Source organism: Lithobates pipiens, unplaced genomic scaffold (genome assembly GCF_037356315.1).
Source record: "Lithobates pipiens isolate NorthernLeopardFrog02 unplaced genomic scaffold, aLitPip1_a1.2 Scaffold_8, whole genome shotgun sequence".
NCBI lineage: Eukaryota > Metazoa > Chordata > Amphibia > Anura > Ranidae > Lithobates > Lithobates pipiens.
In genome coordinates, this window is record NW_027507903.1 from 691059486 (window position 1) to 691081276 (window position 21791).

The window sequence follows — 21791 nt, forward strand, 5'->3', positions numbered from 1 at the left end:
GGAGAAAGAGTCCCCGAATCCCACCACTAACCAGTGCGGAGAAAGAGTCCCCCAATCCCACCACTAACCAGTGATGAGAGGTTCTACCAATCCCACCACTAACCAGTGATTAGAGGTTCTACCAATCCCACCACTAACCAGTGATGAGAGAGAGTCTTCCAATCCCACCACTAACTAGTGATGAGAGAGAGTCCACCAATCCCACCACTAACCAGTGATGAGAAAGAGTCCCCCAATCCCACCACTAACCAGTGATGAGAGGTTCTACCAATCCCACCACTAACCAGTAATGAGAGGTTCTACCAATCCCACCACTAACCAGTGATGAGAGAGAGTCTTCCAATCCCACCACTAACTAGTGATGAGAGAGAGTCCACCAATCCCACCACTAACCAGTGATGAGAGGTTCTACCAATCCCACCACTAACCAGTGATGAGAGAGAGTCCACCAATCCCACCACTAACCAGTGATGAGAGGTTCTACCAATCCCACCACTAACCAGTGATGAGAGAGAGTCCACCAATCCCACCACTAACCAGTGATGAGAGAGAGTCTTCCAATCCCACCACTAACCAGTGATGAGAGGTTCTACCAATCCCACCACTAACCAGTGATGAGAGAGAGTCCACCAATCCCACCACTAACCAGTGATGAGAGGTTCTACCAATCCCACCACTAACCAGCGAGGAGAAAGTCTACCAATCCCACCACTAACCAGTGATGAGAGAGAGTCTTCCAATCCCACCACTAACCAGTGATGAGAGAGAGTCCACCAATCCCACCACTAACCAGTGATGAGAGAGAGTCTTCCAATCCCACCACTAACCAGTCATGAGAGAGAGTCTTCCAATCCCACCACTAACCAGTCATGAGAGAGAGTCTTCCAATCCCACCACTAACCAGTGATGAGAGAGAGTCTTCCAATCCCACCACTAACCAGTGAGGAGAAAGAGTCCCCCAATCCTACCACTAACCAGTGATGAGAGAGAGTCCACCAATCCCACCACTAACCAGGGAAGAGTCCACTCCAACTGGGAAGAAGTGGAAGAGACACTTGGTAGAGGAGGATTTCCAGTGTCTGTCCCCCTTCGGGCAATGAGAACTGAGGGAGGAGCAACTCTTCCCTTAGTGTCCATCCTACTAGGGGTTGGGAAATTTACCCCAGAGATCTTCTCCTATCAATGAACAGGCTTGCAGATTTCTAACCCCCCACCACTACGTGTTATCCCGCTCCTCACCGTGACGCTGACATCAAACCGCAGTCGCTCGGCAGTGACATGTGACCCGCGCTGTGCCACGCTCTCCCCCAGAACCTGGCGCAGGGTGAAGTTCAGCAGATGGGTGGCGGTGTGCTTCTCCATACACGCGGTGCGCTGGGCCTGTGAGGAGACGGGAGGATAGTGAGATCACAGCCCAGCAGCTGAGGGCACCCCCAGGACTTCCCACAGATACCTCATCCAGGAACAGCACCACTCGATCTCCAACCCTCAGGGGTTCCGTGGCCGTCACCTCGTGTAGGACATAACCTCCAGCCTGGTGTAGGTACTCCACCGGAAACAGGACGTCCTGTGTGGAGCACAGAGAAGGTGCATGGTCAGTAGAAAGATTACTCAAGGACTGTACACAGCTATCTTATGGAGGAGAAGTGATCAGTACAAGGAGGGAATCTCTACTGTAAGAGCGGTGTATGGAGGAGTGGTGATCAGTAAAGGGATAACTTCTTTACTGAAAGTGCTATATATATGGGAGGAGAGGTGATCAGTACAAGGAGGGCTTCTTTACTGTAAGCTATAGCTGCCCTGGGGGGCAGAAGTCGTTTGCCCTTGGGGGAGGGGCTGTTGCTGGGGATTGATGTTGGCACCCTCTGCCATCTCTTGGTATTAGCTCTCCATGTAATATAGAAAGGATTGATCCATGTTACCTGTTGTAGGGAATCTCTTACCTGCTCGCCTTCATGCACAAAGTACCCCAGATCTGAGCTCTGTCCCCCCTGCTCAGCATAGTAACAGGTCCGGTCCAGGATGACCCCACAGCGCTGACCTCTGCTGACCGCACTGTGTAATGACTGGTCCTTGTACAGCATCAGGATGGTGGCCGGGCAGGGACTGAACACTGTAGACATAGAACCCCGGTCACTCTCTAGATGTCTCAAGTCACATATCAATACCTCACATATCAATACCCCGGTATCAGAACCTCAGTATCAATAACCCAATATCAGTGCCTCAGTATCAATATCCCAGTATCAGTACCAATAACCCAATATCAGTACCTCAGTACCAATACCCTGGTATCAGTACCTCAGTATCAATAACCCGGTATCAGTACCTCAGTATCAATAACCCAATATCAGTGCCTCAGTATCAATAACCCAGTATCATCACCTCAGTATCAATAACCCAATATCAGTGCCTCAGTATCAATAACCCAATATCAGTTCCTCAGTATTAATACCCCGGTATCAGTACCTCAGTATCAATAACTCGGTATCAGTACCTCAGTATCAATACGCCAGTATCAGTACCTCAGGATCAATACCCTGGTATCAGTACCTCAGTATCAATACATCGGTATCAGTACCTCAGTATCAATACCCGGTATCAGTACCTCAGTATCAATAACCCAATATCAGTGCCTCAGTATCAATAACCCAATATTATCGCCTCAGTATCAATAACCCAATATCAGTGCCTCAGTATCAATAACCCAATATCAGTGCCTCAGTATCAATAACCCAATATCAGTACCTCAGTATCAATACCCGGTATCAGTACCTCAGTATCAATAACCCAATATCAGTGCCTCAGTATCAATAACCCAATATTATCGCCTCAGTATCAATAACCCGGTATCAGTGCCTCAGTATCAATAACCCAATATCAGTGCCTCAGTATCAATAACCCAATATCAGTGCCTCAGTATCAATAACCCAATATCAGTACCTCAGTATTAATACCCCGGTATCAGTACCTCAGTATCAATAACCCGGTATCAGTACCTCAGTATCAATAACCCGGTATCAGTACCTCAGTATCAATAACCCGGTATCAGTACCTCAGTATCAATAACCCGGTATCAGTACCTCAGTATCAATACCCCGGTATCAGTACCTCAGTATCAATACCCCACTATCAGTACCTCAGTATCAATAACCCAATATCAGTACCTCAGTATCAATACCCCGGTATCAGTACCTCAGTATCAATACCCCGGTATCAGTACCTCAGTATCAATAACCCAATATCAGTACCTCAGTATCAATAACCAAATATCAGTACCTCAGTATCAATAACCCAATATCAGTACCTCAGTATCAATAACCCAATATCAGTACCTCAGTATCAATACCCCAATATCAGTACCTCAGTATCAATACCCCAATATCAGTACCTCAGTATCAATAACCCAATATCAGTACCTCAGTATCAATACCCCAATATCAGTTCCTCAGTATTAATACCCCGGTATCAGTACCTCAGTATCAATAACCCAATATCAGTACCTCAGTATCAATACCCCGGTATCAGTACCTCAGTATCAATACCCCACTATCAGTACCTCAGTATCAATACCCCACTATCAGTACCTCAGTATCAATACCCCACTATCAGTACCTCAGTATCAATACCCCGGTATCAGTACCTCACTATCAATACCCCACTATCAGTACCTCAGTATCAATACCCCACTATCAGTACCTCAGTATCAATACCCCACTATCAGTACCTCAGTATCAATACCCTGGTATCAGTACCTCAGTATCAATACCCCGGTATCAGTACCTCAGTATCAATACACCGGTATCAGTACCTCACATATCAATACCCCGGTATCAGTACCTCAGTATCAATACCCCAATATCAGTACCTCAGTATCAATACCTCGGTATCAGTGCTTCTTAGATACACTCTGCCCATACCAAGAGCCAACATCCTGCCCACACCACACACAACCCTCCCCCTACAATACTGACCAGGCTGGAAGAGATGTAAGACTGAACTTACCGTATTTCCCATCACCCCCCAGGGTATAGTCGTATTTCGGGGAGTCATCAGTAGCCGGGACCCCCCTGCGCTGTAGCTCTGTTAGAGAATGGATGTCCAGCTGCAGACCACCTACAGCGCCCTCTGCCTGCTGATTCCTCAACTTCCTCTGAGAACACAAAACTCCATCAGGATAAAAATACAAAGAGAGAGACACTTTACTTCACAATACCAGCTACATCCTGGTCACACCCACTACGTACCCGTAGAACATACCAAGTACCTCCTGGTCATGCCAAGTACCTCCTGGTAGAACATACCAAGTACCTCCTGGTCATGCCAAGTACCTCCTGGTAGAACATACCAAGTACCTCCTGGTCATACCAAGTACCTCCTGGTAGAACATACAAAGCACTTCCTGGTCACACCAAGTACCTCCTGGTAGAACATACCAAGCACCTCCTGGTAGAACATACCAAGCACCTCCTTGGCAAAACCAAGTACCTCCTGGTCACACCAAGCATGTCCTGGTATAACATAGCAAGTACCTCCTGGTTACACCAAGTACCTCCTGGTAGAACATACCAAGCACCTCCTTGGCAAAACCAAGTACCTCCTGGTAGAACATACAAAGCACTTCCTGGTCACACCAAGTACCTCCTGGTAGAACATACCAAGTACCTCCTGGTAGAACATACCAAGCACCTCCTTGGCAAAACCAAGTACCTCCTGCTCACACCAAGCTTGTGCTGGCAGGAGATAACAAGTACCTCCTGGTAGAACATACCAAGCACCTCCTGGTCACACCCAGTATGTCCTGGTAGAACATGCCAAGAGAAGGAATGGAGGGTTTTCATCATTCTTTCATTTTGCTGTTTTTTTACACACCAGATCAGACTACAGGCTATTCACAACATAGTAGTACAATGATTGTAAGCTGAATCCGTTGCATCCCCTGCTGGCTCTATGTAGTAAACGTGACACGTTCAGAAGAGTTTCAGATTTCTCTGACTAAAAAGACATATTATGTAATGTTCAGCCCCCATCATAATGATGACAACATAGACAAAACACTATAGATCTACGAGCAGCACATAGAACTTTACCATCTTCTATTATAAAAAGGAAATATAGAACTATATATACACACACACACACACACACACACACACATACACTGTATATACAATGGCAGACCCTATCTGTCCTCTGACCTTTTCCTCCTCCTCTGCGAGCTCCTCCAGGGCAGCCTTGTCCAGAGAAGAGCCGCGCTCCTCCAATATCAAGCCAATGAGGTCCAGAGGAAAGCCCAGATTACGCGACAGAGACCACGCTACGTCCGCTGCAAACAAAGAGACGAAACCTGTCAATCAGAGCGCCCTCTGCTGGATGTGGGTGATGGTACAGAAGTTTACTCCTCTTGTGGGGTCTGTAGACCTGGCTGTATTCCCTATGTGATGAAAACCTTCCCCAGGATCCAGAGTCTTCTTTCATGTTCCATCACTACGCCTGAGCTGAGTCCAGGTCTCCACAAAGCCTCTGGTATGCTCTACTGTTGTCTGGCCGGCTACACTCCTCCATCAGTGCCCTCTGCTGCCTCTCCAGCCCATCCGTGCCCTCTGCTGCCTCTCCACCCCATCCGTGCCCTCTGCTGCCTCTCCACCCCATCCGTGCCCTCTGCTGCCTCTCTACCCCATCCGCGCCCTCTGCTGCCTCTCCACCCCATCCGTGCCCTCTGCTGCCTCTCTACCCCATCCGCGCCCTCTGCTGCCTCTCCACCCCATCCGTGCCCTCTGCTGCCTCTCCACTCCATCCGTGCCCTCTGCTGCCTCTCTACCCCATCCGTGCCCTCTGCTGCCTCTCCACCCCATCCATGCCCTCTGCTGCCTCTCCACCCCATCCGTGCCCTCTGCTGCCTCTCCACCCCATCCGTGCCCTCTGCTGCCTCTCTACCCCATCCGTGCCCTCTGCTGCCTCTCCACCCCATCCGTGCCCTCTGCTGCCTCTCCACCCCATCTGTGCCCTCTGCTGCCTCTCCACCCCATCCGTGCCCTCTGCTGCCTCTCTATCTCATCCGTGGCCTCTGCTGCCTCTCTACCCCATCCGTGCCCCCTTCTGCCTCTCTACCGCATTCGTGCCCTCTGCTGCCTCTCTACCCCATCCGTGCCCCCTTCTGCCTCTCCACCCCCTCCGTGCCCCCTTCTGCCTCTCTACCCCAACCGTGCCCCCTTCTGCCTCTCTACTGCATCAGTACCCTCTGCTGCCTCTCTACCCCATCCGTGCCCCCTTCTGCCTCTCTACCCCATCTGTGCCCCCTTCTGCCTCTCTACCGCATCAGTACCCTCTGCTGCCTCTCTACCCCATCCGTGCCTCCTTCTGCCTCTCTACCGCATCGGTATCCTCTGCTGCCTCTCTACCGCATCGGTACCCTCTGCTGCCTCTCTACCGCATTGGTACCCTCTGCTACCTCTCCACCCCATCCGTGCCCTCTGTTGCCTCTCTACCCCATCCTTGCCCTCTGCTGCCTCTCTACCGCATTGGTACCCTCTGCTACCTCTCCACCCCATCCGTGCCCTCTGTTGCCTCTCTACCCCATCCTTGCCCTCTGCTGCCTCTCTACCCCAGCGGTGCCCTCTGCTGCCTCTCTACCCCAGCGGTGCCCCCTTCTGCCCCTCTACCCCATCAGTGCCCTCTGCTGCCTCTCCACCCCATCCGTGCCCTCTGCTGCCTCTCTACCCCATCCGTGCCCCCTGCTGCCTCTCTACCGCATCCGTACCCTCTGCTGCCTCTCTACCCCATCCGTGCCCTCTGCTGCCTCTCTACTGCATCGGTACCCTCTGCTACCTCTCCACCCCATCCGTGCCCTCTGCTGCCTCTCCACCCCATCCTTGCCCTCTGCTGCCTCTCTACCCCAGCGGTGCCCCCTTCTGCCTCTCTACCCCAGCAGTGCCCCCTTCTGCCTCTCTACCCCAGCAGTGCCCCCTTCTGCCTCTCTACCCCAGCAGTGCCCCCATCTACCTCTCTACCCCAGCAATGCCCCCTTCTGCCTCTCTACCCCAGCAGTGCCCCCATCTACCTCTCTACCCCAGCAGTGCCCCCTTCTGCCTCTCTACCCCAGCGGTGACCCCCTTCTGCCTCTCTACCGCAGCGGTGCCCCCTTCTGCCTCTCCACCCCATCCGTGCCCTCTGCTGCCTCTTCACCCCATCCGTGCCCTCTGCTGCCTCTCCACCCCATCCGTGCCCTCTGCTGCCTCTCCACCCCATCCGTGCCCTCTACCCCATCCGTGCCCTCTGCTGCCTCTCCACCCCATCCGTGCCCTCTGCTGCCTCTCCACCCCATCCGTGCCCTCTGCTGCCTCTCCACCCCATCGGTACCGTCTGCTGCCTCTCCACCCCATCCGTGCCCTCTGCTGCCTCTCCACCCCATCCGTGCCCTCTACCCCATCCGTGCCCTCTGCTGCCTCTCCACCCCATCCGTGCCCTCTGCTGCCTCTCCACCCCATCCGTGCCCTCTGCTGCCTCTTCACCCCATCGGTACCGTCTGCTGCCTCTCCACCCCATCCATGCCCTCTGCTGCCTCTCCACCCCATCCGTGCCCTCTGCTGCCTCTCCACCCCACCCGTGCCGTCTGCTGCCTCTCCACCCCATCCGTGCCCTCTGCTGCCTCTCCACCCCATCCGTGCCCTCTGCTGCCTCTCCACCCCATCCGTGCCCTCTGCTGCCTCTCTACCCCATCCGTGCCCTCTGCTGCCTCTCCACCCCATCCGTGCCCTCTGCTGCCTCTCCACCCCATCTGTGCCCTCCACCCCATCCGTGCCCTCTGCTGCCTCTCCACCCCATCCGTGCCCTCTGCTGCCTCTCCACCCCATCCGTGCCCTCTGCTGCCTCTCCACCCCATCCGTGCCCGCTGCTGCCTCTCCACCCCATCCGTGCCCTCTGCTGCCTCTCTACCGCATCCGTGCCCTCTGCTGCCTCTCTACTGCATCGGTACCCTCTGCTACCTCTCCACCCCATCCTTGCCCTCTGCTGCTTCTCTACCCCAGCGGTGCCCCCTTCTGCCTCTCTACCCCAGCGGTGCCCCCTTCTGCCTCTCTACCCCAGCAGTGCCCCCTTCTGCCTCTCTACCCCAGCGGTGCCCCCTTCTGCCTCTCTACCCCAGCGGTGCCCCCTTCTGCCTCTCCACCCCATCCGTGCCCTCTGCTGCCTCTCCACCCCAGCGGTGCCCCCTTCTGCCTCTCTACCAGATCCGTGCCCCCTTCTGCCTCTCTACCTCATCCGTGCCCTCTTCTGCCTCTCTACCTCATCCGTGCCCCCTTCTGCCTCTCTACCTCATCCGTGCCCCCTTCTGCCTCTCTACCTCATCCGTGCCCCCTTCTGCCTCTCCACCCCATGCGTGCCCCCTTCTGCCTCTCCACCCCATACACGCCCTCTACTGCCTCTCTACCCCATCCGTGCCCTCTGCTGCCTCTCTACTCTCAGGTACGCTCCTACAATCATCAGGACTATCCCTCTCTCTATGGATATGGACCTCCTACATCTGTACAATATACATTTCATATCCGGCTTGCATCATGACATCACAGGGTGGCTGCTGACACTTACTGGGAAATATTTTACCGGCACCTTCCTGCTGTAGAGTGCGCTCTATGATGCGGCGCCCCCGCTGGAGGGAAGTTAAAAATGCCTCTTCGTTCTCATCCAGGATTCTCATAATCTGAAATGAAATAAATCTCTCCATTACTTAGCACCTAACTCAGATACTTCAGCACACAGCCTCTGGGTGTCACTGTAGAGAAGGGAGCAGCTCTATGGACCACCCACAAGGAACACCTAGCTCAGGTACTTCAGCAGACAGCCTCTGGATGTCACTGCAGAGAAGGGAGAAGCTTTATGGCCCACCCATGTGGACCATGTAGCTCGGGTACGTCAGCACACAGCCTCTGGGTGTCACTGCAGAGAAGGGAGCAGCTCTATGGCCCACCCACGAGGAACAGCTAGCTCAGGTACTTCAGCACACAGCCTCTGGGTGTCACTGTATAGAAGGGAGCAGCTCTTTGGCCCATCCATGAGGCACAACTAGCTCAGGTACTTCAGCACATAGCCTCTGGGTGTCACTACAGAGAAGGGAGAAGCTCTATGGCCCACCCACGAGGAACAGCTAGCTCAGGTACTTCAGCACACAGCCTCTGGGTGTCACTGTAGAGAAGGGAGCAGCTCTATGGACCACCCAAGAGGAACACCTAGCTCAGGTACTTCAGCACACAGCCTCTGGGTGTCACTACAGAGAAGGAAGCAGCTCTATGGCCCACCCACGTGGAACACCTAGCTCAGGTACTTCAGCAGACAGCCTCTGGATGTCACTGCAGAGAAGGGAGCAGCTCTATGGCCCACCCATGTGGAGCATGTAGCTCAGGTACTTCAGCACACAGCCTCTGGGTGTCACTGTATAGAAGGGAGCAGCTCTTTGGCCCATCCATGAGGCACAACTAGCTCAGGTACTTTAGCACACAGCCTCTGGGTGTCACTACAGAGAAGGGAGAAGCTCTATGGCCCACCCACGAGGAACAGCTAGCTCAGGTACTTCAGCACACAGCCTCTGGGTGTCACTGTAGAGAAGGGAGCAGCTCTATGGCCCTCCCATGAGGAACAGCTAGCTCAGGTACTTCAGCACACAGCCTCAGCACACAGCAAGCTCAGGTACTTCAGCACACAGCTAGAGCCTCCCCTGATTGGGTACAATTGGTGTGCTAACGTTCAGCGGGCATTAAAAGCAAAGGAGGATGTAGACCAATAGATCTGCCATGTCCAGTCTCAGAGGTTTCCTCTCCCTGTTCAGGAGGAAACAGACCTGGAGGGGGATGGGGAGCTCTCTCTAGTTTCCATCCACCGGAGAACGGGGCGAGTAAAAAAGGTCTGCTGAGCTCCCAGTGATGAAAAAATAAAATAAAAGCCAAGAATGATGGTAGATAGCACAGAATGCTCTGAACACAGTACTGGAAGAAATCAAAATTCTCCATATTTCACATAAAACGTGTAGAGACTGGGCACTGTAGGGCTGGGCGCTGAGGGGCTGGGTGCTGAGGGGCTGGGTGCCAGGAGATGGTACTGAGGGGCTGGGTACAGAGTTACCAGGAGACTGGGAACTGAAGGAATGGGCAGTGATGTGCTAGGTACTGAAGGGCTGAATACTGAGGGATTGGGCACGGAGGGTCTGGATACTGATGAGTTAGGCACCGATTGGCTGGATATTTCAAGGATGGGCATTGAGATGAAGAGCACTGAAGGGCTGTATATTGATTGGCTGTGTTCTGAGGGACAGAGTAGAGTTGATCACCTGCATACCTCTCCCATTTATACTGGGGGATGATCTGTTTTCTGGGGGTGGGGGAAACTGACCGGCTGAACAGAAACGTTTACAATAAGAACACTGAACCATGGTGTGCAGAGCATGCTGGGAAGGAGGTGACTCCCTAATAATCAACATCTCATGATAGTGACTTACCTGCGACTTCTCCCTGTGCAGTTCAGGATACGCATTACCCTACAAAACACAGAGAACACCCCCATTACTAGAGAACACACCCCCATTTCTAGAGAACATGCCCCCATTTCTAGAGAACACACCCCCCCATTACTAGAGAACACACCCCCATTACTAGAGAACACACCCCCATATTACTAGAGAACACACCCCCCCTTACTAGAGAACACCCCCCTTACTAGAAAACACACCCCCCTTACTAGAGAACACACCCCAATTACTAGAGAAAACACCCTCCCATTATTAGAGAACACACCCACCATGATTAGAGAACCCCCCCCCCCCCCGCATTACTAGAGAACACACCCCCATTACTAGAGAACACCCCCCTTACTAGAAAACACACCCCCCTTACTAGAGAACACACCCCCATTACTAGAGAACACACCCCCATATTACTAGAGAACACACCCCCCCTTACTAGAGAACACCCCCCTTACTAGAAAACACACCCCCCTTACTAGAGAACACACCCCAATTACTAGAGAAAACACCCTCCCATTATTAGAGAACACACCCACCATGATTAGAGAACCCCCCCCCCCCCCCGCATTACTAGAGAACACACCCCCCATTACTAGAGAACACACCCCCATTATTAGAGAACACCCCCCCCCATTACTAGAGAACACGATCCAGAAGAAGGTAAAAAAAAAAAACAGCAGAGCATGATCCAATTTACTACAGCAGGGGAAAAATTCCTTCCCGAATCTGATATTCCCCGGATCCCCTTTACCTATAAATATCAGTATGTTGAATTCTCGTTTTTACGGTATTAATATGGATATTTTAATAATTCATATTGATGAGGAAAGTTTCAAGAAAGTCAGTTTAGTTCTCGTGTAAAAACTCAAAAATTGATTTAATAATAAAAAATAGCAAAATATTAGAAGAAGAATATCAAAGTATAGAATGTCATTTATAATAATGTATAATATTCTTAAGATGAAGATGAATCAGAGGTGTCTGTGTGTAGATGTGACAGCAATGTCCTCCTGGTGTGAGTGTCTCCCAAAACTCTCTATTACTAGATTTTTACTCCTAAATTCAGCCCCCACCTTCTCCTAAAATCTGACCCCTCCTTCCTAAAAAGGAAAGGTTCTTAATGGACTTGTAGTCCTACAGAAAATTGCAGGCTTTCCTGGGACATATCTCCCCCCCACCTCTCCCGCAAGGGTGGGGGTTATTCTGTCACTAAACAGTGACATTCCTGAGGTGTGAGCCAAGAGGAGCTGTATGTAAAACCATTTATCATATACAATTACTTTAACTTCTAAATCAAATATTACATATATCAGTATGTATATTATATTCATTTAAAAACACAATGTTCTTATTAATATCTTAATCAATAAACATTGTAATATATAAGGACGTATCTCTTAACTAACACATTGAACTTTTACATCTTAAAGTATGTGAATCCTTCCTTCTCACAGATGGTGGAGGTGAAACAAAACAACTAATTATTGCCATATGTGAGCTCTCCCAAGAAATGCTTATAAGCTTATAACAGTATATACTTTCACAGGTATGAGAATCTTATAGAATTTCACTTTTTACATACATAGAAGATTTTATATATACACTACTCCCACTAATAACATTATTTACCCCACTAACACTGAACCTTGGGGTACCCCATTAACACTGAACCTTGGGGTACCCCCACTAACAACACTGAACTTTGGGGTACCCCACTAATAACACTGAACCTTGGGGTACCCCACTAATAACACTGAACCTTGGGGTACCCCCACTAATAACACTGAACCTTGGGGTACCGCACTAACACAGAACCTTGGGGTACCCCACTAATAACACTGAACCTTGGGGTACACCCACTAACAAAACACTGAACCTTGGGGTACCCCCACCAACACTGAACCTTGGGGTACACCACTAACACTGAACCTTGGGGTACCCCCAACACTGAACCTTGGGGTACACCACTAACACTGAACCTTGGGGTACCCCCACCAACACTGAACCTTGGGGTACCCCCACCAACACTGAACCTTGGGGTACCCCCACCAACACTGAAGCTTGGGGTACACCACTAACACTGAACCTTGGGGTACACCCACCAACACTGAAGCTTGGGGTACACCACTAACACTGAACCTTGGGGTACACCCACCAACACTGAAGCTTGGGGTACACCACTAACACTGAACCTTGGGGTAACCCCACTAATAACACTGAACCTTGGGGTAACCCAATAATAACCTTAGACCAGAGTAAGAATCATTAATCACGACTCTCTGAATTATTTTTTTAACCAGTTTTCTATTCATTTACAGATCTTGCCAAACCATAAGACTTTACCTTACACAATAGCCACGTGTGGCGAACTGTCTCCTAGTACACAGCCATCCCTCTGTCCAAGTATACCACGTCCACCGCCACCCCTCTGTCCAAGTACACCACATCCACCGCCACCCCTCTGTCCAAGTACACCACGTCCACCGCCACCCCCTCTGTTCAAGTATACCACATCCACCGCCACCCCCTCTGTCCAAGTATACCATGTCCACCGCCACCCCTCTGTCCAAGTACACCACGTCCACAGCCACCCCCTATGTCCAAGGTTTTACTTACCTCTTCATAAAAAGAAATCAGGTTTGTCTGACAACTTCTGTCTTTCATGAATCCATGCTGTCTGTTGCTTAAAATATTTTTTTCCTACAAGAACTCGTCTATGAGGTCTTTTATTAATCCCTCCAGTATCTTCCCAACTATAGAAGTTAAGCTAACAGGTCTATAGTTACTCGGTAAAGACTTTGTTCCTGTTAGGAACTTCAGGTATTGAGTCTGTCTTAGTAGAAGGGGACCTCTCTTACGTCTCTGGTTCTGGTCTCACTGGAATGGGAACAGGGAGACCGGAGCGCAGTGGGGTAGGAGAGTCCAGCCAGGAGCAGTAGCAGGTATCCGGAGATGAGGGTTCTCAGAAGCAGGGACTCTCTGTAGTAGGAAGGCTAAGGACTGCAGGCCACTGGATCAGGTTGGATGGGTCCTCAGGATACAAGGTAGCGGATGCAGGAACAGGCAGGAGACAGCAGAGGTGTCAGGTACAAGCAGAGTTCGGCAACAGGAGATCAGTTCAAGAAAGGTCAAACAAGCCGGGGTCGGAGCAGGAGAGGTCAACAAGGTCAGACGGAGCCGGGTCGGATAGCAGGTAGGTAGCAGATAGACAAACAGGTATTCACGGGCACAAGCTGCAGACGAGACAGCACAGAGCTGCTGCAACTGTGCCTTTAAAAAGGGCCACTGGCGCCAATCGTGCTAACGCTCGCCCGTGCGTGCGTGTACCGCGCGCACACACGAACGGCGTGCACCCGCGCGCGTTGGAAGACGCTCGTACCTACGACGACCCGCTGCACGAACGTGCACGCGCGCACGGAGAGCCGATCGCGCAGGACGAGCGGATCCCTGACATTGCCCCCCCACAAGGGGCAACCTCCGGGTGCCCCTAGTAGCTCTTTTCTCTGGGTGTGCAGCAAAGAAGGCCTGTATTAATCTATTGGCATGTATGTTAGTAGCAGGTTCCCATGAATTACTCTCTGGGCCATAGCCCTTCCATTTAATCAGGAACTGACCTTGTCCCCGTCGTCTTCTGAAATCCAAGATGGCCTCCACTTCGAACTCCTCACTGCCATCAATCAGCACAGGATCGGGTGGTCTTGTTCCTCTACCAGGGAAGGGGTCAGGTATGACAGGCTTAAGTAGAGCTACATGGAAGACTGGGTGTATTCTCATGGAATCGGGTAAAGACAACTCATAAGATACCTCGTTAATCCTCCTTTTAACAGGAAATGGACCCAGAAACTTTGGTGCCAACTTCTTGGAGGGACATGCTAATTTTAAATTAGAGGAAGACAGCCATACCTGGTCCCCGACTTGAAGGATCAATTCTCCCCTTCTTCCTTGATCGAAACTCTTCTTGCTGTCAGCCTGAGCCTTGGTTATAGCCTCCTGCAAGATCCGGTTGTTCTGCTGAAGAAAGGATACTGTGTCCTGAACTGCTGGTACATGCGATTCTGTAGGGATATCGGGAAGAAAAGACAGGTTAAAACCGTAATTGGAAAAGAACGGGGACTGCCCGGTGGTAGCATGGCTGGCGTTGTTGTAGGCGAATTCCGCCAAAGGTAACAGGGAAACCCAATCGTCCTGGACAAAGGAAGAGAAACATCTGATATACTGCTCGAGGGTTTGGTTGGTGCGTTCTGTTTGCCCGTTAGTCTGTGGGTGGTAGGCGGAGGACAAGGCCAATTCAATTTTCAGGGCTCCGCATAAGGCTCTCCAGAAACGGGAGGTGAACTGCACTCCTCTGTCAGATACAATGTTGGTGGGTACCCCGTGAAGCCTGATTATTTCCTTAATAAAAACATGGGCCGTTTCGGTAGCAGAAGGAGTCCCCTTCAAGGGAAGAAAGTGGGCCATCTTAGACAGACGGTCACACACAACAAAGATGGCGGTACAGTTCTCAGAGGGGGGAAGTTCTACGATGAAGTCCATAGTAATCATCTGCCAGGGGCGGTCGGGTGCGGGGAGAGGCTTAAGCAGGCCCCAGGCCCGATTTCTGGGAATCTTATTCCGGCAGCATACTGGACAAGAGTTCACGTACTGCTTGCAGAACTCCCTCATGCCTGGCCACCAGAAGGAACGTTGTACCAGCTCTAAGGTCTTGCGGACACCAAAGTGTCCCGCGAGTGGATGGTCATGGAGGAGCCCCAAAACCTTAACTCTCACCTCCTCAGGAACGAAGATTAGGTTGTCTTTCCAGAGCAGGCCCTCCCTGGATGTTAATGAGATTCCTGGGGGACAGGAAGATGTGGAAGAAGCACTCTTGAGCAGAGAGACTAGGCCCGGTTGGATGAGAAGAAAGGAGTTAGCAGGGAGGATAGTATCCGGAGGTGCAGAGTCCTTAGGATTGTCAAACATGCGAGAGAGTGCATCCGGTTTGGTGTTTCTTGATCCAGGGCGATAGGTAATGTGAAAATTGAATCGGGAGAAAAAGAGGGCCCAGCGGGCCTGCCGAGGTTTCAGTCGTTTAGCGGTGCGGAGGTATTCGAGATTTTTGTGATCCGTGTAGATGAGCACGGGGTGTACCGCCCCCTCCAGTAAGTATCTCCACTCCTCCAAGGCCGATTTAATGGCAAGTAGTTCCCGATCTCCTACATCATAATTCTTCTCCGCTGGGGAGAGTTTTCGGGAGAAGAACCCTACGGGGTGCATCAGGTCGTCTTTACCAAAACGTTGGGAGACCACCGCCCCTACTGCTATCTCAGAGGCGTCTACTTCCAGAATATAGGGTCTAGATGGATCCGGATGACTGAGGATGGGGGCAGAGGTGAACAAGTCCTTGAGTTTTTCGAAGGCGACCTGGGCTTCAGGACTCCAAAGAAAGCGCATATTCTGCTTAGTAAGCTGGGTAATGGGGGAGATAATGGCCGAGAACCCTTTAATAAACTTTCTATAGAAATTGGCGAAGCCCACAAAGCGCTGGACGCCTTTCTTGTCGGTGGGGGCTGGCCACTCGAGAACAGCAGCGACCTTTTGCGGATCCATCCTGACGCCTGCTGGGGAGATTTCAAGGCCAAGGAATTGGATCTCTTGTTGCTCAAACTTACATTTCTCGGCTTTGGCGTATAGTCCATGTTGCCTGAGCCGAAGTAAAACTCTGCTGACGTGCCCCCGGTGCTGTTCCAGGGACCTGGAGAAGATCAAGATATCGTCAAGATAAACGATGACGAAAATGTCCAAGAAGTCCCGGAAGACATCATTAATCAAGTGCTGGAAGGTGGCTGGGGCATTGCACAATCCAAAAGGCATCACCAGATACTCGTAATGCCCAAAACGAGTTCGGAACGCAGTCTTCCACTCGTCGCCTGCTCGTATACGGACCAAGTTATAGGCTCCTCTCAGGTCAAGTTTGGTGAAGATAACAGCCGACCTCAATTTTTGAAAAAGTTCTGGGATCAGAGGTAGGGGATAGCGGTTTTTAATCGTGATTCTGTTCAGTTCCCGATAGTCTACACAGGGTCGGAGAGTCTGGTCTTTTTTAGTGACGAAAAATATCCCAGCCCCGGCAGGGGATGTGGAGTGACGGATGAACCCCTTCTTGAGGTTTTCGGAGATGTATGCCTTCAGAGCCTCCTGCTCCTTCTCGGATAAGGGGTAGACACGTCCAAAAGGAATCTCAGCCCCAGGGAGGAGCTCAATGGGGCAGTCGTAAGGACGATGCGGAGGTAAGGAGTCAGCCCCCCGTTTACTGAAGACATCCAGAAACTGATGATAAGGCTCTGGAACCGATTGACATAGGTCCAGATCTGGATCTAGACAGAGAAGTGTTCTGGATTGTGCAGGAGTCCCAGGGAGGCAGTGGTCCTGACAGTAGGTGGAGAGGAATCTTACCTCCCCAGAGGACCAGTCAATGGAGGGGTTGTGGGCTTGCAGCCATGGTATGCCCAGAATCACAGGAAAGAGTGGTGATGAAATGACATCAAGAGTTAGTAGTTCCGTATGTCGGCAGGAGGTGGAGGTGGAGGTGGGTAGAGGAAGGGTCTCATGAGTGACCCGGCCGGACTTGATCTGAGAACCATCGGCCAAGAAAATAGAAAGTCCATGAGATTTTGGCTGAAGTGGGATGGAATGCAGGTTGGTGAAGGCAGCGTCGATGAAGCAACCGCAGGCTCCGGAGTCAAGGATGGCGTTGACGTGAATCGTTCTTCCATGAAGCTGAAAAGAAAGCAGAAGGGCAACATGTAGAGAGCTGGAAGGTGAGTTAACGAAACTGCGGGACACAGAAGAGAGGCACTTACGAGGCTTCACAGGGCAGTTGGCCACATAATGTCCGGAGCCGCCACAGTATAGACACAAGTTCATATGTCGACGACGGGCACGCTCTTACGGAGACAGAGTAGGTCGGAGTAGTCCAAGCTGCATAGGTTCCTCAGGAGCAAGAGAGGTACTGGCAGGCCCCTTTTGAGGGGACGGAGAGAAGAACGGAGTGGGAGACGGGGTTCTGGCGGTCATCCAGGCAGGTCTCAGAGGTTGAGAAGAGCGTTCGGCCTTCCGCTCACGGAGTCTACGATCGATCTGGATGGCTAGGGCAATTAAGTCCTCTAAGGCATCTGGGATACCAACTCGGGCTAGTTCGTCCTTGAGGCCTTCAGACAGGCCCATGCGAAATTGGTGTCTAAGGGCCGACTCGTTCCATAGGGTATCTGCGCTCCAGCGCCTAAAGTCCGAGACATAGTCCTCGGCCGTCCTACGGCCTTGCTGGAGCGCAGTTAATGCGGATTCTGCGGTGGCAGTCCGCTGGGGGTCATCATAGAGTTGTGCCATCCCCTCAAAGAAGGCAGAGAGAGTCTGTGTAAGAGGACTGTCATTCTCCAGGAGATGGTGGGCCCATGACTGAGGTTCTTCTTGCAGGAGAGAAATGACAAATCCCACCTTAGTTGCTTCCAGCGAAAAAGTCCTGGGCTGGAGGGCAAAGTAAAGCTGGCAAGCATTACGAAAACCCCGAAACTTGGAACGGTCCCCAGAGAATTTTTCCGGAATGGGAACCCTAGGCTCAGGCGGGAGCATCACGACTGCCGGATGAGTTGCAGGCTGGACTGGAGGAGACTGAGGTGCAGTGTCTGGGGATCCCGAAATGGAGAGATGTTGGACCCGCTCTTCCAATCTGGTGTAGCCGTCTTGAAGGGATTTCACGGCCTGGGTGAGAGCCGCAAGGTGAGAGCAAATCTCCTTCATGGCGGAGGCCCCTTCTGCAGACTCAGACATGGCTGTCTCGTACTGTTAGGAACTTCAGGTATTGAGTCTGTCTTAGTAGAAGGGGACCTCTCTTACGTCTCTGGTTCTGGTCTCACTGGAATGGGAACAGGGAGACCGGAGCGCAGTGGGGTAGGAGAGTCCAGCCAGGAGCAGTAGCAGGTATCCGGAGATGAGGGTTCTCAGAAGCAGGGACTCTCTGTAGTAGGAAGGCTGAGGACTGCAGGCCACTGGATCAGGTTGGATGGGTCCTCAGGATACAAGGTAGCGGATGCAGGAACAGGCAGGAGACAGCAGAGGTGTCAGGTACAAGCAGAGTTCGGCAACAGGAGATCAGTTCAAGAAAGGTCAAACAAGCCGGGGTCGGAGCAGGAGAGGTCAACAAGGTCAGACGGAGCCGGGTCGGATAGCAGGTAGGTAGCAGATAGACAAACAGGTATTCACGGGCACAAGCTGCAGACGAGACAGCACAGAGCTGCTGCAACTGTGCCTTTAAAAAGGGCCACTGGCGCCAATCGTGCTAACGCTCGCCCGTGCGTGCGTGTACCGCGCGCACACACGAACGGCGTGCACCCGCGCGCGTTGGAAGACGCTCGTACCTACGACGACCCGCTGCACGAACGTGCACGCGCGCACGGAGAGCCGATCGCGCAGGACGAGCGGATCCCTGACAGTTCCCTTTTTAAATATGGGCACCACATTGGCCCTGCGCCAATCCAGTGGTACTATTCCTGGCATTAATGAGTCCCTAAAAATTAGATACAATGGCTCTGAAATTACAGAGCTCAATTCTTTTAGGATCCGTGGGTGGATGCCATCAGGTCCAGGTGCTTTATCCACCTTTATTCTGTCCAAATATTTCTGGACCATATCACTTTTGAGCCATTGTGGATTTGGGTCTGTGTCACTACCACCCCCATTGTGGACATGCGCTCCCCCATGCTCTTTTGTATACACAGAGCTGAAGAAAGTATTTAATAAGTTAGCCTTCTCTTTGTCCCCAGTCACCCACTCCAGATTATTTTGTAAAGGGGCTACATGCTCAGACTTGACCTTTTTACTGTTAATATATTTGAATCATTTTTTGGGGTTTGTCCTACTATCTTTTGCAAACTGTCTTTTATTTAGAATTTTTGCATCCTTGATTTCCTTTTTACATATTCTGCTATATTCTTTGTAGCATTTAAACGATGATAGTGTTCCTTCATTTTTATATTTTTTTTAAACGCTCTTTTTTTTATAGTTTATAGCTTTTTTTAACTTTGCCCGTGAGCTACATCGGTTTTATTATTAGTCTTGTAAACTTCTTGTCCATGGGAATATACTTTGCAGTGAGATCACAAACAGTCTTTATGAAGAATTCCCATTTCTGTTCTGTGCCTATTGATGCCAATATTCTCTCCCAGTCTAAGTCCTGGAGAGCGGCCCCCATCCTTGGAAAATTTGCTCTCTTGAAGTTAAGTGTTTTTATATTTCCCGTATGTGATTTTTGCTTACAGCTAACATCAAATGAAATCATGTTATGGTCACTGCTACCCAGATGTTCCTTTATCTGAACATTAGTAATACGTTCTGCATGGTTTGAGATTACCAGGTCCAACAGAGCATCATTCTTAGTTGGGGCCTCAATAAACTGGACCATAAAATTGTCCTGTAATAGGTTTATATATTTTTGCCCTTTAACTGTCCCAGCAGTGCCATTACGCCAGTCAATTTCCGGGTAGTTACCATCCCCCATTATTATCACTGTCCCAGCCCTTGCAACCCTTTCTATCTGTGCAAGGAGCCGAGTTTCCACCCTATAATGTAGTAAGGAATCCCATATATATGAGGAATGGATGACACCGTACTCACCAGAATCTCCACCACGCTGGGCACCAAGGTGGACAGGAAGCCGGGGGGGGCTCGGAGGATCTCAGAAGAGAAGCGGACGGCTCTGCGCAGGATGTGACGCAGTACGAGCCTGGACAGGGAGACGGAATGTCATTTTACTTCTCACCACAGGATAATTACATTACAGGATCGTTAGAGGATCGTTACGTTACAGGATCGTTACATTACAGGGTCATTACATTACAGGATCATTACAGGGTCGTTACGTTACAGGGTCGTTACATCACAGGGTCGTTACATCACAGGGTCGTTACATCACAGGGTCGTTACATTACAGGATCGTTACATCACAGGGTCGTTACACAATGCCTTGAAAAGGTATTCATACCCCTTGACATTTCCCAACATTTTTTCATGTTACAACCAAAAACATAAATATATTTTATTGGGATTTTATGTGATGGACCAACACAAAGTGTCACATAATTGTGAAGTGGAAGGAAAATGATAAATGATGCAAATACATATGTGAAAAGTGTGTGTGGGGGAGGGGCATTTGTATTCAGCCCCCTTTACTCTGATACCCCTAACTAAAATCTAGAGAAACCAATTGCCTTCAGAAGTCACCTAATTAGTAAATAGAGTCCACCTGTGTGTCATTTAATCTCAGTATAAATACAGCTGTTCTGTGAAGCCCTCAGAGGTTCTTAGAGACCCTTAGTGAACAAACAGCATCATAAAGGCCAAGGAACACACCAGACACGTCAGGGATGACGTTGTGGAGAAGTATAAAGCAGGGTTCGGTTATAATAAAATCTCCCAAGCTTTGACCATCTCACGGAGCTCTGTTCAATCCATCATCGGAGAATGGAAAGAGTATGGCACAACCGCAAACCTACCAAGACACGGCCGTCCACCTAAACTGACCGGGCCGGGCAAGGAGAGCATTCATCAGAGAAGAGCCAAGAGGTCCATGGTAACTCTGGAGGAGCTGCAGAGATCCACAGCTCAGGGGGGAGAATCTGTCCACAGGACAACTATAAAGCCCCGTACACACGAGCGGACTTTTCGACATCCAAAGTCTGACGGACTGAGTCCGTCAGACTATTCGATCGTGTGTGGGCTGCAACGGACTTTAGCTTCGCTAAAGTCTGGCGGACTTTAGAAATGAAGCATGCTTCAAATTTTCCCGACGGAACTCCGCCGGACTCGGTCCCTTCGAAAAATTCGCTCGTGTGTGTGCTATTCCGACGGACTAAAACCGACGCTAGGGCAGCTATTGGCTACTGGCTATGAACTTCCTTATTCTAGTCCGCTCGTACGTCATCACGTTCGACTCCGTCGGAGTTTGGAGTGATTGTGTGTGGCCAAGTCCGCTCGGTCGAAAAGTCCGCCAGAACTCTGTCGGAACTCCGGCGGAACTCCGTTGGAAGTCTGTCAGACTTAATCCCTCTCGTGTGTACGCGGCATTAGTCGTCTCTCCACAAATCTGCCCTTTATGGAAGAGTGACAAGAAGAAAGACATTGGAGAAAGAAAGTCATAAGAAGTCCTGTTTGTAGTTTGTGAGAAGCCATGTGGGGGAGGGGGCAGCAAACATGTGGAAGAAGGTGATCTGGTCAGAGGAGACCAAAATTCTACTTTATGGCCTAAAAG

At 50.8% G+C, this 21791-nt stretch overlaps 1 protein-coding gene across 1 annotated transcript in view; it reads right to left on the reverse strand.

Annotated features, from left to right (window-relative positions):
- LOC143962383 (alanine--tRNA ligase, mitochondrial-like) overlaps positions 1-21791 on the reverse strand; it is a 55532-nt gene that overhangs the window by 8833 nt on the left and 24908 nt on the right. Inside the window, exons 7-14 of the mRNA XM_077471669.1 lie at positions 20159-20267; positions 10487-10525; positions 8587-8698; positions 5199-5326; positions 4006-4153; positions 1944-2113; positions 1454-1567; positions 1240-1380 (exon numbers count right to left, since the gene is read on the reverse strand). Of these exons, the coding sequence (XP_077327795.1) occupies positions 1240-1380; positions 1454-1567; positions 1944-2113; positions 4006-4153; positions 5199-5326; positions 8587-8698; positions 10487-10525; positions 20159-20267 (961 nt within the window). The remainder of the gene's footprint in view (positions 1-1239; positions 1381-1453; positions 1568-1943; positions 2114-4005; positions 4154-5198; positions 5327-8586; positions 8699-10486; positions 10526-20158; positions 20268-21791) is intronic.